Raw genomic sequence first — 18,321 nt, forward strand, 5'->3', positions numbered from 1 at the left:
AAATCAATGCAAACTGTGAAAATTTCTGCAGGTTCAACCCCCACGTTTTAGTAGAAATTGGCCTTCCAAAAACTGGTCTTTTCCTGCCATGGACAGAGCCCAAAGAGGCAGATACAGGCACCTGAGGGGCAGAGGACAATCACAAAGATCGTACAGAGGCAGACAATGGCAAGCTCCTACACAGAGGTGGTGGAGGACAACTCACAATCTTTCAGAAAGCAAACCCAATGACTTTCCCCTTTGCAGGCCAACCAGGTCTCAAATGGCAGCCCCTTTAGGAGGAAAGCTGGCACTATTCTCAAAAAATTGGCATGTTGTCACAAAGGACAAATGGATCCTGGACATAAACAGAGGCTACAAATTCCATTTTCATACCCTTTCAAAAATGAGAGGCATGCCAAAACTGCCACACAATCAAAGGGCAGAGGCACAAAAGCAAATTTCAGATCTTATAAACATGAAAGCTATTCAAGAGGTACCTACACACGAACAAGGTCAAGGTTTTTATTCCATGCTATTTCTGGTGCCAAGGAAGGGAAAAGATTTGAGACCTATTTTCGATCTTTCCATCCTAAACACATTCCTACTCGTACCAAAATTCAAGATGCTCACTCTACAGCAACGTCTTCCCATGCTGGGCAAGGAGTCTTGGCTGGTAACATTGGACCTCAAGGAGGCATACCTGCATGTCCCAGTTAGACAAAATTGCAGAAGATAACCTCAGATTTCTTGCAGGTTCAACCTATTATCAATTCTCTGCATTACCCTTTGGCTTGTCTACTGCGCCCAGAGTATTCACGAAATGCCTGGCATCAGTAATTGCCTACTGCAGACTTCAAGGGATACAAATATACCCTTATTTGGACGACTGCCTGATGCAAGCGGACAGCAAGCACATTCTTCTGAAACATCTGGCTTATGTAATAATGTTATTAAACTCTCTGGGGTACACAGTCAAAGAGAAATCAAGGCTAATACCCTCTCGGAATATAATTTTCCTGGGTGCCAATTTGGACACAAACACCCAGATGGTTTACCTCACGCCAGAGAAGCAGGGGCAACTAATTCAATATTTCAGAACACTGGCAAATTGCACCAGGCTGACTGCAAGGAAAATCCTGCAGGCTCTGGGATTCATGGCATCTTGCATCTTGCTAATCCCATGTGCAAAGCTGCATATGAGAAAACTACAATGGTACCTAAAAACATATGGTCTCAACACAGCCACAGTTTGGAAACAATAATACCACTACTTCCATGTCTGCAAAAGGAATTTCTGTGGTGGGCTCAAGCATGTCAAACAAACACAGGTCTTCCATTCAGCAAGCCTCAAGCAAATCAAGTGATCACAACAGACGCCTCGGACTACGCCTGGGGGGCGCACATGACAGACCGGTGCATTCAGGGCAAATGGTCCCAAAAAGAAAAGCACCTTCACATCAATCAAAAAGAAATGCTAGCAGTAATAAATGCTATTATAGCTTTCAAGGACCTTCTACAACCAGGTCAACTATTGATAAGAACGGACAACACCACAGTTATGTGGTACATAAACAAGCAGGGAGGAACACATTCCTATCCCCTATGCAGATTGGCCATATCACTTTGGAACATGGCCATGGACTTACAAATGGAACTACAAGCACAGTACTTGCCAGGCAAGGAAAACACGCTGGCAGACAACATAAGCAGGAATATGACAGATCCACACGAATGGATGTTGCATCCAAAAGTTTTTACAGAAATAATCCAAGAATGGGGAAGGCCAGACATGGATCTCTTTGCCTCCCACAAAAATCATCAATTGACAAAATTCTGCTAGAGGACCTTCCATCCAAAGCCCTGCGGAGTGGACGCTCTCTCTCTCTCTGTTGGACATCAATGACAGTTTATGCCTTCCCGCCTCTTCTCTGCTGCCCAAAGTCCTAATGAAGACCAGAGCAGACAGACCAAAGATGATCCTCATTGCTCCGGACTGGCCAAGGCAACACTGGTACCCACTCCTGAGGAGCCTGACGCATTCCCCTCCATGGACCCTGCCTCTAATGCCTCTTCTGACTCAGCACAGCTTCAAAACTCTTCACAGTCAGCTAAAAACACTCAATCTAGCCGCATGGAAGATTCCTTAGCATCACAGCAGGCCCTACTCTCCAAGGAGGTGCAGGATGTCATTTTGGAGGCCAGAAGGCCATCAACTAGAAAAGCTTACTCCGCAAAATGGAAACGTTTTTGTCTGGAATGAGAAAAAGGGCCAGAACCCTGGAAAACTGAATTTACCTCAAATACTACAATATTTGGCTGAACTGCTAAGCAGTGGACTTTCGTTCTCCTCCATCAAAATCCATGCCTCAGCCATTTCTGCAGAATACAACACTGATCCTCCTTTATTCTCTCACCCTCTTAAGACAGTTCCTCAGAGGGGCTAAGAATTTAAGACCTCGAAGGAAACAACCAATACCTGCTTGGGATCTAAATTTCATTCTGGAAAAACTGACTTTGCCTCCTTTTGAGCCAGCTGCCTCATCAGATTTGCAATATTTGTCCTGGAAAACAGCTTTCCTTCTGGCTATCACTTCAGCTCGTAGAGTTTCAGAACTACAGGCTCTCATGGCTGTCCAGCCTTTTATCTTCCATCAGGACAGAGTTTCCTTATGAACCAACCCGTCCTTTATGCCTAAAGTGGTATCCAGGGTAGCTTTAAATCAGGCCATACATTTACCTACTTTTTATCCCAAACCTCAAAACAAAGGGGAGCGATTACTACATTCCTTGAACATCTACAGGCAACTGCGTTATTTGGACAGAACAAAACCTTTCAGAAAATCAGAACAGCTCTTTGTGGCCTATGCGGTAGGAGCTCAAGGAAAGCCAATTTCCAAGCAGACAATCTCAAAATGGATAGCCCACTGCATACGCTTTTGCTATTCCTTTCATGGCAAAACTGTTCCTACAGGCATTAGAACTCATTCCACCAGGGCCACAGCCACCTCTGCAACCTTCCTCAGAGGAGTTCCTACCAAGGATATTTTGGAAGCAGCCACTTGGAGCATACCTTCTCCAAACACTACAACCTACCATTATACTCCAAATCTAGAGCAGGCTTTGCCACTGCAGTCTTGCAGGGCATTTTGGCTCCTCCTAGTTCCACCTAGTGCCTATCACCCCTTTCTTAGCTTTGGGATTCTACCCATCTGTTATGACTGCAGCTGTATGTACGATGAACATAGTACAGTTTTGTACCTACCATAAATGTAGATGTTCGAGTACTAATACAGCTGCAGTCCAGGTTTCCCTCCCTCTTTCCCTTCTAGGGGTATTCTTTTATGGTGTATTTGCTTGCAACTACTGTTTTTTGATTATATTGCATTGCATTACTTCATAATTTTATGTATTGCCTTCCTTCTGGGGGCACCTGACATCTGGGGCAAGAAAAACTGAAGAAAATGGCGTCAGTCGCACTGACGTCAGGGAAGAAGCGACTACAACCGACGCCGGACCTAGACTTTGGAATTTGGCCGACCGAGGACTCGCCTGACGGCAGGAGAACCCCATCTGTTATGACTGCGGCTGTATTAGCACTCTAACATCTACATTTATGGTAGGCACAAAACTATACTTTCCTGCTGTACCGGCCATTGGATCAAAGTCTTAAGTATCCCGTTGGTGACATTTTTTCAGGTCATTGCATGCTTATGTGGGTTCATGTCATCCAGGAAGGGAAAGTTTTAAGTGCAGATGTCAGATCCCTCAGACACCCATAAACTGCCTTTTTTGTCTAGGTCCTTCGCTTCACACCACTGTAAGTCCTCCATCTCCCAGGCCTTCGGCCCGAAAACCTTGCGAAGCATACTGCGCGCTTTAAACATCTATCTGGAGAATCCGCAACTTGAGCGATTAGCTTTAGGTATGGAGGGGCCGTCCAGTCATCCCGTCGAGTTGCACAAGAAAAAGGCCAAAGTTTCTAGGCCTGAATCTGTAGCTGCGCCTCCTCCACCTGATGTCCTTCCTGTGGCCATCATCAGCCTGGGGGGAATGATTGGTTGCTGCCAAAATGAGTATAGCAGGTACCGATGTGGAAGCCGCTCAACCCAGAGCGGAAGGCATGTCCTCTAAGGTTTTTGCAGACGTCTGCTTCTGATGGAGAGAGGGAACCTCTGCTTGCACCAGCCGCCCAGACAGATTCCTCCATTACTTCACTGGTAACTGATCTAAAGCCTACCGTGGCTCCAATGCTCGCTAGCTTTCTCTTAAAAAGGAAGCGTGTTTATCCCCCAACTGAGATCCAACCAGATTAGCAGGCTTTTTCACAGTATCATTGATGCCTTTATGGCTCTAAGGCCTGCTACTCCCTTAACATCTCCAGTGGCTCCTGTGATAAGCCCTAGGCCTCAGGCCCTGGACAACTACCAGTTTGAAGCTGAGGACTCTTCTGACTATTCTTCAGAGGATTGCCTTTACCTTTCCAGAGGAAGAATCTGCAGAAGTTGATGTCCTTGGCTGAGGATCTCTCCTGTGGGGAGACCATTGCTAAGATGGGAGTGCATTTCAAGTGGGATTCCTTGGAAATGACTGAAGTTCAGAAAAGATGTTTTGAACTTCAGATGGACTTCCCTGCCCCTTCAGCTGTACCAGCAATACTGCCAACTTTTCTGGATGCTTTTAGCGCAGCATCTGTCAATCCTGACTGAGCCTCCTGCATCCTGAAGGCCTGTAGGATTCTACAGAGGAGCGAAATTCTTGGTCAAGTTCCCTGCACCTGACCCTGACACTGTCTGGATGCCTCCTCCCCTGAAGCTCCTTCCATCCTCTTCCCTTCTCCTCATGACAGCAAAGCCATGGAACACCTTGGGAAGGCCTGTAGCTTCTCGACTTTGGTGTTCAGGGAAGTAAATTATCAAAGCCACATGTCCAAATATGCCCTAGCCCTTTTGGAAAATGCCACTAAAAAAAGAGTAACTTCCCAGATTCTCCTGCCAAAGCTAAGATGTCCATCCTGTTATCCCTATCCTCTCATGTCACTTGACACTCCATTGGGTGCAGCTACGATGCTGCAGAATCTTCTGCAAGGTCAGCTGCATCTGCTTGTGTCCTGAAGATATTCATAGCTAAGGTTACACAGCCCCTACCTGATGACATCAGGGCAAAACTTTTAGATGCACCTCTTTATTACTCTACTCCTTTTGGGACAAAATTGTCTTGAGTTATTCAAGACTGCAACAAAAAGGGAAGGACAAGACTTAAAATACTTGCTCCTATCCCAAAATTTCACAGGAATTATCCTTCGAAAACTCAATTTATCAGAAGTGTTTTGCCCCACCCCTCTTTCCAGGGTCAGAAAAAATGCCAGGAAGCTACCCATTCCAGGCCTGTACAGACTCCAGCACAGAAGCCTCCATTTTAAGATAGGGCAGATAGTCTGACTACTTGCCAGTTTTTTTAGCGGGGGGGGGGGGGTTCAATTCCTCTGTCTCATAGGCTCTCACTGTCTCCCTGTGTGGAAAAACATCAGACAGGTGCATCTTGTCCATAACAGAGAAGATTTATTTCATGACTTGGATTACCACTCTGTCTGGGGGTATTCACAGCTGCCGCCCCCACGCACACACGCGCATGCACACACACACACACACACACACGCATGCACACGCGCACACACACACACACACACCTAGCAGTGACAGACTTCTGCATACTGGCCAGACATTCTGGTAGCAAGAAAATTAAACTCAAGAATACAGAATGCTGCAACCTAGAAGAGTGATATCTATGGTTAAACAGTAATTTGCACAAATGAGTGTCTACAGATGATGGTGAAGGCTTCAAGTAGAAAAGGATTAGGTGGTGTAGAGATCAGGGGTATATTTTATTTTACAGTGAATGAAATTTCTGTGTATAAAATTTGGGAATAAAGAAGGAAGTAGAATTTAATGGAAAAAATAGAAATAAAACCTGTTTTTTCGGAACATATACATTAAAAAAAAGGCTTATTTGATGAATTCAGTACTGATTAGAAAAAATAGCATTTAGCAAGTGTATTTATACTGCCAACACTATTTTAAAAGGGATTGCAGATATTTTTTTTGTGAGGTCGTAGATTAAACACAGTAAAAGGTTTTGTATGCAAATAGAGAGCTTAGTAATAAAATAAGTGTTATAAATTTTAGGGTATGATTAATGTAAATGAAATATTACCAAAAAATATTTTTGTGGAAAATAAAAGTTGATGCAGAAAGCTAGAAAAAAAGTATGGTATAAGAATGTAATGATACGGTATGTAAAACCATGGGAAAAACTAACATGAAAAAATTAGTTATAAAAATTAGTGTAATCAGAAAGCATGTCAAGATTTTTTGTGGAGACTGTTAATGAACTGCTAGTGAAAGGAAAGACCATGTAAAAATGAAAAGTAATGGAATTTGTTTACATTGTTAATAAACTACAGAGCAAGTGTTATTGAAATGTAAGAGTAAAAAAATTATGGTGAAAACTAAAGAATTGTAAAGTGGCTAAAATTAACATGGACATGTTTAAGTATGGATCTAAGAATATAAGTAGAATGTTAATAGTTTTGTATGGAATGAGAATAAATGAAATTGTTTAATGGTAAATGACTTAGCAGCAGTAGTAAATTTAAGATCAGATGGTTATGGAAAAAGGATTGGAGGTCTAATACGAATGAAAATTTAGTAAGATTGTAAAAGAAATTATGAATGTGTAAACAGAAATATATATATATATATATATATATATATATATATATATATATATATATATATATATATGTATATATATATGTATATATAGTTGTAAATAGGTCATTTTTGTATATAAATAAAGGGCCCCTACTCTTTTCGATATGTGCTATGGGGTATTTTACATCCACCTGAGCTACCACCATCTCGGGCAGATTGGACCTCAGTTTAACGTCATCCAAAGACAGCACACCTTAGAGTAGATGTATACAAAGCAGGACTTCTCCTCTAGGAGAGCTTACACTAAATGAAATGGTAAATGGCTCTTGGATATTAATGGTCCTTTATATTCCATAGTGTACCATAGATGTATCTTAGTTTATATTTAGCCAGCAACACAAAAGTTTGTCTGATTGTGGTAGCACAATTTTCTTTCATCTCCACTTGCATATTCTTTGTTTTGTTAATCAAGCATTGTAATTGCGAACTATTACATAGTAATTGATGTATTCTGTAATATGCCTTTTTCCAGGGTCATTATTAAAGGGTCCTTAAGACCATTCCACCTATCTGGTTAACAAAGGTAAACACTGATTCTCCAGCTTAGTATGTTCGGTTTTATTTTCTGGTTACCACCTGAAAAACAAAATTGTTTTGGCAACTTCAGGTTTGGCTTTGTGGACTTCAGAACTGAAGAGGAGGCCAAAGCAGCAAAGGAAGCTATGGAAGATGGGGAGATAGATGGAAGCAGAGTTACTTTGGATTATGCCAAGCCCAAAGGTGAAAGCCAAGGTGGTTTCAGAGGAGGTCGTGGTGGCCGCTTCAGAGGAGGAGGAAGAGGTGGTGGAGGAAGAGGTGGTGGACGAGGTGGAGGCGGCGGCAGGGGATTTGGAGGTGAGTTAAATCCAGGGTCTGGTAGTAATACAGCATATTGTGATCTTAAAGAAGGAAAATTGTAAATGTTGGTGCTTTGTTACAGGTCCAACCAGTAAAAATGAGTAGCACTTCAAATTCACTATAATACAATCCAAGAAATGCCAGGAACCATTGAACCACAAAATTTCAAGAGTTTAAACCAGGAGAACTGTAGGTTACACAGAAAGCTGTATCACTAAAAACTGTATTAACGCTCTTAAAAATCGACAATATGCGCGTTTTCGTCCTTACACATAGGACTTCAGACAAAAATGCATCAGTTTGACAAATTGGATTGAATTAAGTTAATTATCTTAGACCCAATGAACACACTCTAATAAAATTCAAATCAAATCACTATGCAGGAATCATGAATATTAATGCCTATCTTGCTAAAGTGCAAAAATGATTGTTATAAATAAAATCATTGAAAATGTGACAATATTTTATCATTTCCATGTTAAAAACTGTCATGAAATTTAATTTTATAAAAAAGAATTGTTAAAGTTTAATTATTAAATAAATACGTAAATAAAATCATGTTAAATACATTCAAATTTCCTGTATAGAACCTAATATCTGGCAATGTGTTTGTAGCGTGTGGGCTCCCTCTAGTGTCCATAATATTGACTACACTATATTTTACTAGCTCTTATTTTGAGCAATGGGGAAATAGATAAAAAAATCATTAATTCCTGGTTTTGTATTGGAATCGAGGTTGACCTGCCACCAAAGCTCCCTGCTTTCCAATATTTCTTCACAAATTACTGAATTAATCTATTTGCTTACGCCCCTTTGCGTAAACCTCATCTTCGGAAGCAAGCGAATGGTGGGTAGAGTGGATGGAGCTGAAGAGCTTGATAGACCCAGAGGAAAAAGAAAGAGGGAGCTTATTGGCGACCCCAACGGAGCCGGTGACCTGGACAACGGAACTAGTTTTAATCCGAACGATACCCCTGGGATTCTGCTTGATAGATCCACCGAAGAGGAGATGAGGAATGAAAATCGGCAGGACTTGGGTGCGATACCGAAAAAGAATGCTTTTTTATCGGTTGGTCAGCAAGGTACTGTTTGTAATAACAATTTATGTAGTGTAGTCAATATTATGGACACTAGAGGGAGCCAACACACTACAAACACATTGCCAGATATTAGGTTCTGTACAGAAAATTTGAATGTATTTAACATGATTTTATTTACGTATTTAATTAAACTTTTTTAATCATTTTATTAACCATTCTTTTTTATAAAATTAAATTTCATGACAGTTTTTAACAAGGAAATGAGAAAATATTGTCACATTTTCAATGATTTTATTTATAACAATCATTTTTGCACTTTAGCAAGATAGGCATTAATATTCATGATTCCTGCATAGTGATTTGACAATTTGAATTTTATTAGAGTGTGTTCATTGGGTGTAAGATAATTAACTTAATTCAATCTAATTTGTTATTTAATATGTGATTAAACTGATGCATTTTGTCTGAAGTCCTATGTGTAAGGACGAAAACGCGCATATTGTGTCTTGATTTTTAAGAGCGTTAATACAGTTTTTCTGTGTAACCTACAGTTCTCCTGGATTAAACTCTTGAAATTTTGTGGTTCAATGGTCCCTGGCATTTCTTGCTTTGTTACAGGTACTTTTGCAGTGGTGTGATTTTGCACTAGGGTAATTGGAGTTTGAAGAATGTGCATTCAAAACAGGACTGTGTTCTAGTTTTTCCTGAAATTAGTGATCTAGCCATAGTGACCAGTATTAAAATACTTGTAGCAGCAATAAAGGAGAATATTCAAATTTTTTCCATAACTTATTGTGTTATAGTGAGATCATGTGAAGTCTGTTACTTGGAGTATGATGGTTTATCATTTTTCCCTGTAAGAGAGCAAGTTTCAAATGATGTCCTTCTGTTCCAGTGTTGAAGTATATATGGGTTTACCCTCCGCTCGTCTGGCCAGGTTTCCAAAGATTCAGTCCCTCTAGGTGTGTTGGATATTTGACATTGGCAGCAGGTGTGTGCCTTAAGTGACATCTGCATGCACCAGCCCTCAGAACTTTTCAGCTGCCAGTCGTACACCCAGGTGCTCCTGCTTGTCATGGGCATCAAATCAAAAAAATTCAGTTAAGTACCCCGTTGGAGATCCTTTCAGTCTGTCTGGAAAGGGCAAGTGTGGTCAGCAGATTCCCCACAGACACCCACGGTTAGTGTCTTTTCTGTTTAGGTAAGGAACACTACCACGAAAACTGCGTGATTTGAAAATCTTTTGTCCCGAAGACCTTATGTTGCCATTTACAGGCATTACATTTGTACTTAAAGAATCAGTGCTTAAAACAAATGGCGTTTGGGATGGAGGCATTGCCCAACGCCCTGTCTGAACCATCCAGAAAGAGGCCAAGACCTTACGGCCTACTTCAGCTGCGCCTCTTCCAGCCATTCCACAGCCTGTGGCTGACATCGGCCTGGCCGAGGATTCGGCTTCTACTGGTGTAGATAAAGCAGGTGCCTGTGAGGAAGCTGCACAATCTCAAGCGGATGCCATGTCCATAGAGGCTATACCGGTGTCTACCTTAGACACCGAGGGAGGAACCAGTGTTAACTCTGGACTTGTCGGATCCCGCTGCAGCCATCCCTGGGCCTGCCCCGAGGCGTTCTCAAAGCCAGACGCCAGCAGGCCTCTGAAGAAAACAAAACATGATGTCCTATTAAGGGGAATTTTCTTGTTTTGCTTGCTGTTTTAGACTTGCATGTTAGCTAGGAAAGGGGAAGTGTGCTTGTAGGAGACTATTCCTCAAGGACATGCATGTTAAGTGTGTTTTCTGTCTAGGCGCGGCTCACTATCATGCATCCTGTTTTGTCTGTAAGCCGTTCGTCCCCAAAACACTTGGTAGATAACTAGCGGATTTAAATCTTTACCTCGAGAATCAGAGACTCTAACATTTGGTGTTAGGCATGGAGGGAGGAAGTTGGCCCATCTGATGAGCCACCTTGGAAGAAGACGAAGAAACTTCAGAGTCCCAGGCTGCATCTCGGGTGTCCAAACTTGCACTAGAGGCAATAGGAGTCCGTTCGGATGACTGTCTCCCAAGCAGGCCCGGGAGCCACTGTCTCAGCCATCAGTCTGATGGCGGAGGGGAACCACGGCTCACCTTCTCGGAAGCCCCTCCTCTTGCTAGGCCGACGTCAGCTGCTCCCTTGTCTACCACACCCTTGAAAAGGAAACAGAAGTCCAAACACATTGAGCCCCCTCAGATGTCAGGCTGGGAATCAGTTTCCCAAAGCCTCTAAGGCCTTCCAGGCCTTACAATCCCAACAACTCCCACCTACTTGCTCCTCAACCAACCCATGTGTCTGAGGAGGAATATTCATCCTCTGAGGAATCCTTCTCTGAGACTCAAATTGAATCCCCCCAGGAGTTCAATACTCCAGGTGAAGACGATTTCTCCAGACTACCCAGGGGAAGAATTTAGTTTTGGGGATACTATCTCCCTCATGTGGGAACACTTCAACTGGCAGGCCTCTGAGGTCTCGGATATTAAGATACTTTGACCTTCTGCAAATGGAGCAGCCTGTTCCCTCAGCTGTGCCCCCTTACTACCTGCATTTCAAGATGCATTCTTAGCTGCTTCAATCTCCTGACTCCCAACCTCCTGCAGCTAAAGGACCAGACAGATTTTATAGGGTCCCCCCAGGACACCCAGTTTCTTTACGAGAACTCTCCTGCTGACCCAGCTGTTTCTGCAGACAAGGCATCCAGACAGCTTCCTTCTCTGCTCTTTATGCAACTGATAGTACATTTATGGACAGGTGAAAAGGTCTAAACATCTTCCACTCTGGCCATTAGTGCCCTGAACTACCAAACCCACATGGCAAGGTTTGTACTTGATACCATTTCTAAGGCCTCCAGCCTTCTTTCTGAGGTCCAGGACTCTCCCCTACCGGAGTACAATTAAACTTTCCTCTCCACAGCATCACAAGTGACCTGGCACCAGTGCAGCTATGATGCTGCTTCAGAAGCTGCTGCTTCTGGATCAGTGCTGCGTCGTTACTCCTGGATATGGCTACAACCCCGCCGCATGGATGTTCAGACCAAACTTCTATATGCTCCGTTAGACAATAAAGCACTTTTGGACGAGCCTCTGCTGAGCTCCTTAAATCCCTCCAAGAGAAGGGGAAACAAATTGCAAAATCTATAGCACCTTTTGGTGTCGTCCCCCCCCCCCCCCCCCCATAACTAGATATAATAGAAACTACCCTCAAAAACCATCCTTTGTACAAAGGGAATCCTTTTCCTCAACAGAACAATCCAAGAGACTTAGTCAGCAGAGAAAGACTTCCACCCCAAGGCTATCCTAAAGATCTTCTGCCCCACTCCCTTTGAGACAGCCTGACCATCCCAGGCCCCCTCCAATGTGACTCACCCAACCTGCATCCAGAAACTCCCCTATCCCTCTGTCTCGCTCTCTCCCTCCCCTCCTGGTGGAAACTTACAAAAGAAAGGTCATCCAGAGAGGATATTGCATGACTTGGTGGATGCTCCCACCCTTTCAGGGCATTCCACAACCACCAAAATAAAAATTCACCTATTCCCACCCATTATTCAGCAACTCCTAAAACAAGGCATCATAGAACCGGATGTTCTTCGTGTTTCACTGTTGCAGTCGTTACATTTGGGTAATCTGCTGGCAGGCCCTCAGTCGGCCTGAATTGCAAAGTCTTGGGTCCTGCGTTGGTTGCTGTCTCCTCTTCTATGATGTCAGGTCGTCAGGGGTATAAAACATGCAGCAGATGCCATTTTCTTTAGTCTTTCTTGAGCGGTGCCTGAAGCAGAAGCATTTCGCAAGTATCTGTTGGCCGACTACTGAAATATTCGAGTTTGAGTTTCAGAATCCAAGTCTTCACTAAAGCGAAGTACCTTGTTGGGGAAACTTTTCTTGCTCCATACCGCTGTCAGAAAAAGTTAATTGTATTACTTGTGGGAAGCAAATATCTCATAAGGATTTCCATTTGTACTGTATTCCTTGCCTAGGCCCTGATCACAACTTGCCTGGCAGTCTGTTTTGTGCTAGATTTAACCAACTCACTATTAAGTGTCTGTATATTTTTGCCTCAAAGTATTTTGGAAACAGATTTAACTACCCAGAAATGCCGTCTGATAGCAATCCGACTACTGGAGTACATAAAAAAAACGCAAAGAAAAGGACGGAGAAAGGTAGTAGAGATCCAAAACAGATGAGGCTTCTCCTAAGCCAGTCGCCGGTACTCAGTGAGGTGCTTTCGCAGCTCCTGATACCCACTACCTTCGAGTCGCAGGCCTCTACTGACATCCTTGCGGAGTCCGGCATGCCGCAAGATACTCTAGGTATTGGAACGATGGATGCATCTCCCTTGGATGGGTCCGGAGCCGCTGAGCAGGCACTGGCTGAGGGTGTTTTCAGACCTCAACATTTGTATATCAAACAGACGACAGCTGCAAAACCAAATACAAAAGCATAAAAAACTGACGCATGAGCCGCGTGCACAGGCCTCTATGCCTAAAAAACAAATTATCAAAATGGCTGAAGACCTTATTGCCTTGATCAGGGGTAGCCATCACCTTCCAGATAAGAGGCCTAGGCAAGACACTGATTATGAATCTTCAGATCAGGTTTCTATTTTTTCTGATTACTCTTCTGATCAGGAATTATCTATACCTCCCTATGAGGATTCTGATGCTGTGTCTATACCATCTGCATCTCCTCCTGAGGATTATTCATTTGGTGAAATCTTGCATACTTTGAGCATTTTCACTGGGAGAGTTAAGACTTCTCAGAATCAAAAAAAAAGAGGCTCCGGGATTTCCTTCTCCCTCCACACAGGCCTTTAGCCATTCCCTCTGTTTGACATTGTGGATGATGCGTTTTCAGAGTCGAGCTTACCCCTGACTCCTTACCTCTGGCTTCCAGTAAGCCTGATGGATATTACAGGTTCCCTGACTCGCATAAATTTTTTAGAAACACTGCTGCCTATCCTGAAACTATTTCACAGGGGCCAAAGGGAGTTAAGGCCTCGACAGCAAAGAATCGTACCCCCTCTGATTCAAGGGCACTGGACAGATGGGGGAAAAAGGTTTATACATCTGCAACATTGGCAATCAGGGCCTTGGTGTCAATTTCATATGCTTAAGTACCAACATGTTATGGGATTGCTGAAACAGAACATTATTTCTGAATGTGCAGAAAATAAATTGCAGGAATTATTGCATGCAGCTGAACAGGTTGGAAAGCATACGTTGCAATGTGGTTTGACTCAGCGGCCTCCTGCAGGGCCGCAGTTACTGGATCTGTGATTAGGAGGCATGCCTGGCTAAAGGAACAAAATCTGCCTGATCATGTTAAAGCTAAATTGCTAGATGCACCTTTGCAGCATGATTCTGTTTAGTATTAGGGCAGAAGAGGTTTTAAAGAAAATGGAAGACAAAGCTAAGTCTATGCAAACTGTTAGACTTCTTAAAAGTGCAGCCACCAAGATTCAGTAGACACTGGCCTACAAAAAATTGGTCCTTTCCTGTGTCAGAGCTCAAAGGGGCAAATCCAGACGCCCTAAGGGTTCCAGATACCAGGCGCAAGATTCATCCAGGTCAAAGCAATGGGGCGCTTCTACCTCCAAATCTGGAGGAGATAAAGCGCAAACCTGCAAACCTACAGCAAACAATCTCAATGACTTCCCTCTGCCTACACCAACTACTTATCTTTTGGCCGCACCCATAGGGGGGGAAGTTGGCACTTTTTGCTCAAAATTGGCAGTTAATACCCACTTGTCCTGGGTTATTAAATATAGTATCCCAGGGATACAGATTCCATTTCCACACACTGCCAATGGCAAATGGTTGGCCAGATCTGCCAAAAAATCATTGGGCAGAGGCACAGAAACAGGTTACGTCCCTCATGGTTATGGGGGTCATTCAGCCAGTACCAGAAGAGGAAAAAGGGCTAGGTTTTTACTCTACTGTTCTTGGTACTCGGAAAGGACAAGGCCTGGCGGCCAATACTGGATTTATCGATTTTGAACACATACCTGGACATTCTAAAATTCAAAATGCTGACTTTGCAGCAGCTTCTGCCCATGCTGGGCAAGAATGCTTGGCTGGTGACATTAGACTCTAGGCATACCTGCATGTCCCAATAAGACAGTCGTGCAGAAGATGCCTCAGATTCAAGGCTGGCTTAATGCAGTATCAATTCTCTGCACTGCCTTTTGGGCTTATCTACTGCGCCCAGGGTCTTTATGAAGTGCCTGGCACCAGTAATTGCATTTTGCAGACAAAAGTATGCAAATATATCCCTACTTGGATGACTGTCTCATTCAAGCAGAGAACAAGGACATTCTTCGACACCTGGCATTTGTAAAAAGGCTTCTAGCATGCCTAGGGTACACAATAATGAAAAGAAATTACACCTGGTACCCTCTCAAAAGATAACATTCGTGGTGCAAGCTTGAATACAACTGCCCCGATGGCTTACCTCACGCCAGTCAAGCAAAGGCAACTGACTACTTACTTCAAACTGGCAACAAAAACCCAGTTATCTGCGAGACAAATTCTGCAGGCTCTGGGCTTCATGGCATCCTGCATCCTACCAATTCCTTATGCAAGACTGCATATGAGGAAACTTCAGTGGTACCTAAAAAGTTTATGGAGTCAGCATTCTCAGTCTGGAAGCAATGATTCCTCTCATTCCCTGCCTACAACAGGAGTTTCTATGATGGGCAAAGGCATGTCACCAAAACATGGGACGGGCCTTCACTCTACCCCCTTCCAGCCAAACCATAACAGACTCATCATATTATGCCTGGGGGGCCCATATGGCAGGAAGATGCATTCAGGGCGGATAGACCCCAAAACAAATGCATCTACATATCAACCAGAAAGAGATGCTAGCTGTTCAAAGTGCCCTAACAGCCTTCAAGGACTTGCTTCATCCAGGACAACTAATGATAGTCTGACAACACCACGGTCATGTGGTATATAAACAAGCAAGGGGGCACACTCTCATGTCCTCTTTGCAGATTAGCCATGGCACTGTGGGACATAGCTTTGACCTACCATATACATCTTCAAGCTCAATTCCTGCCAGGAAAGCAAAATACTCTGGCAGACTACTTGAGCAGAAACCTCATGGATCCTCACTAGTGCAAACTAAATCCACAAGTCTTCAGCATAACAGAAATTGGGGAGCCCAGACGTGGATCTATTTGTCTCTCCTCAAAATTATCATTTGAAAAGATTCTGCACAAGGACTTATCACAGACAAGCATGGAAAGTGGACGCCCTATCCTTCAGTTGGAAAAACCTATCCATTTACGCCTTTCCTCCTCTTCCTCTTCTCCCCAAGGTCCTCCTAAAAGTCAGACGAGAAACCAAGGATGATGCTAATTGCCCTGGACTGGCCCTGCCAATACTGGTACCCAATCCTAAGGAAATTGTCAAAATACCCCGCTTGGACCTTACCTCAAAGACCTCAACTACTGTCCCAGCAAAACAATCAGATCCTGCGCAATCAACTCCAAACACTGAACCTGGCAGCATGGCTGTTCATGTAGTTATACAAACAACACCTCTCAGTAAAGCTCTGATGGATGTCACTTTGGAAGCCAGAAGGCCTAGTACTAGAAAATCTTATGCTAACAAATGGAAGAGATTCTGTGCTTGGAAACCAGCACAAGGAACTGATACAGCAGAACCAAATATTCCTCTGATATTGCAATACTTAACTGAGATGCTTGACAAAGGCCTATCTTTCTCATCAGTTAAAATCCATGCCAGTGTCATTTCGGCTCATTACAATACAGAGCCACCGATCTTTTCTCATCCTTTACTAAAGCAGTATCTTAGAGGAGCCAAAAATTTAAGGCCTCCTAGAAGATCACCATTACCTGCATGGGACCGCAATTGTGTTGGAAAAGCTCACCCTGCCTCCATTTGAACCAACTGCTACCGTTAATATAAAGTTCTTATGGAAAACAGCTCTGCTACTAGCAATTACTTCAAGAAGAGTTTGAGCAACAGGCCCTCATGGCTGTAGTCTATATTTTACCCAGACAGGGTGTCTCTGAGGACAAATCCTACATTTATGCCTAAGGTGGTTTCCAGTGTGGCTCTTAACCAAACAATTCATCTGCCAACCTTTTATCCAAATCCGCAGAACAGGGGGGGGGGGATTCTGCATTCCTTGGACGTACACACAGTTAAGATTCTACTTGAGCAGGACTAAAACTCTAGAAAAAACTGAGCAATTGCTAGTGTCATATGCTGTAGGATCAGAAGGAAAGGCCATTTTAAAGCAGACAATTTCAAAGTGGATAAGCCACTGCATCCGTTACTGCTACTTACACCATGGTAAACCTGTGCCCAAGGGCATTGGGTCTCATTCCACCAGAGCTGTAGCTACTTCAGCAGCCTTTCTCAGAGGAGTACCATCCAAAGACATTCTAGAGGCTGCTACTTGGAGTTCTGTTCACCTTTACAAAGCATTTTCATTTGCCTCTCTACTCTCCAGGGCAGGCTTTGCCACTGCAGTTCTGCGGGGCCTTATAGCTGCACCTAATGCTGTTTAGCTCCAGCCTCCCAACCTTAGCTTTGGGATTCTACCCAAATGTAATGACTGCAACAGTGAAACACGAAGATAGTACAGTTGTGTACACTTACAATAAATGTAGATGTTTGAGGGTATTCACTGTTGCAGTCCAGGTTACCCTCCCGCCCATCGCTTGTAGATGAAGGTAAAGTTTTCATTGGTGTGTGTGATATATATGTATATATATATATATATGTATATATATATATATATGTATATATATATATGTGTATATGTATGTGTGTGTATGTGTATGTATATATATATATATATATATATATATATATATATATATATATGTAAAATTTTGGCTACTTTTTTGGGGGCACCTGACATCGGGGGCAAGAAAAACTAAAGAAAGTGGCATCTGGTGAGGACCCAAGACTTTGGAATTCAGGCTGACTGAGGGCAACCTGTCAGCAGATTACTTAAATGTAATGACTGCAGCAGTGAATACACTAACATCTACATTTATGGTAAGTGTACACAACTGTACTTTCCCGACCCTCAAAAGTACTCTGGGTTCTACTCCAGAATGTTCCTGGTCCCCAGGAAAGAGGGTCCCTGGAGACTTATAGTTTTTCCTTTCTCTGTCTTTTCCGTCTTGTACCCAGCTTCAAAATTATAACCTTGCCTATTCTCCTGCCTGTAAGTCATTGTCCGTCCCCCCCAGCCTTCATGGTGGCTCGATCTGAAGGATGCCTACCTACACATCCCCATTCATCTGGATTACAGGAAATTTCTCATTTTCTATAGGCTTCTGCTATTTTCAATTCTCTGCTTTGACTTTTGATCTATCCACAGTCCCCAGTGTGTTCACCAAGTGTCTAGCCCCTTTCATTGCCCATTGCAGGACACAGGGTATACAGATATATCCCTACCTAGATGACATCCTGCACCAAGGCCACCAACTCCTACTCTTCTATTTGTCACACACCCTCTCTCTGCTGGGATTTACTATAAATGTAGAAAGTCTCACCCACCTCCTCAGGACATGATTTTTCTGGGATGTAGACTACGCACGGACTGCATGAAAGCCTTCATACCGGACCATAGGATTCAGGAACACTTGTCTGTACTTCAGCCAGATCTTTTCCCAAA

General features: G+C 43.2%; 1 protein-coding gene across 1 annotated transcript in view; it reads left to right on the forward strand.

The window, feature by feature from the left end:
* NCL (nucleolin) overlaps positions 1-18,321 on the forward strand; it is a 584,816-nt gene that overhangs the window by 453,410 nt on the left and 113,085 nt on the right. The window contains exon 7 of the mRNA XM_044070891.1: positions 7,282-7,586. Coding sequence (XP_043926826.1) covers positions 7,282-7,586 — 305 coding nt within the window. The remainder of the gene's footprint in view (positions 1-7,281; positions 7,587-18,321) is intronic.

This window comes from Protopterus annectens, chromosome 4.part1 (assembly GCF_019279795.1).
Source record: "Protopterus annectens isolate FY-2018-M chromosome 4.part1, PAN1.0, whole genome shotgun sequence".
NCBI lineage: Eukaryota > Metazoa > Chordata > Ceratodontiformes > Protopteridae > Protopterus > Protopterus annectens.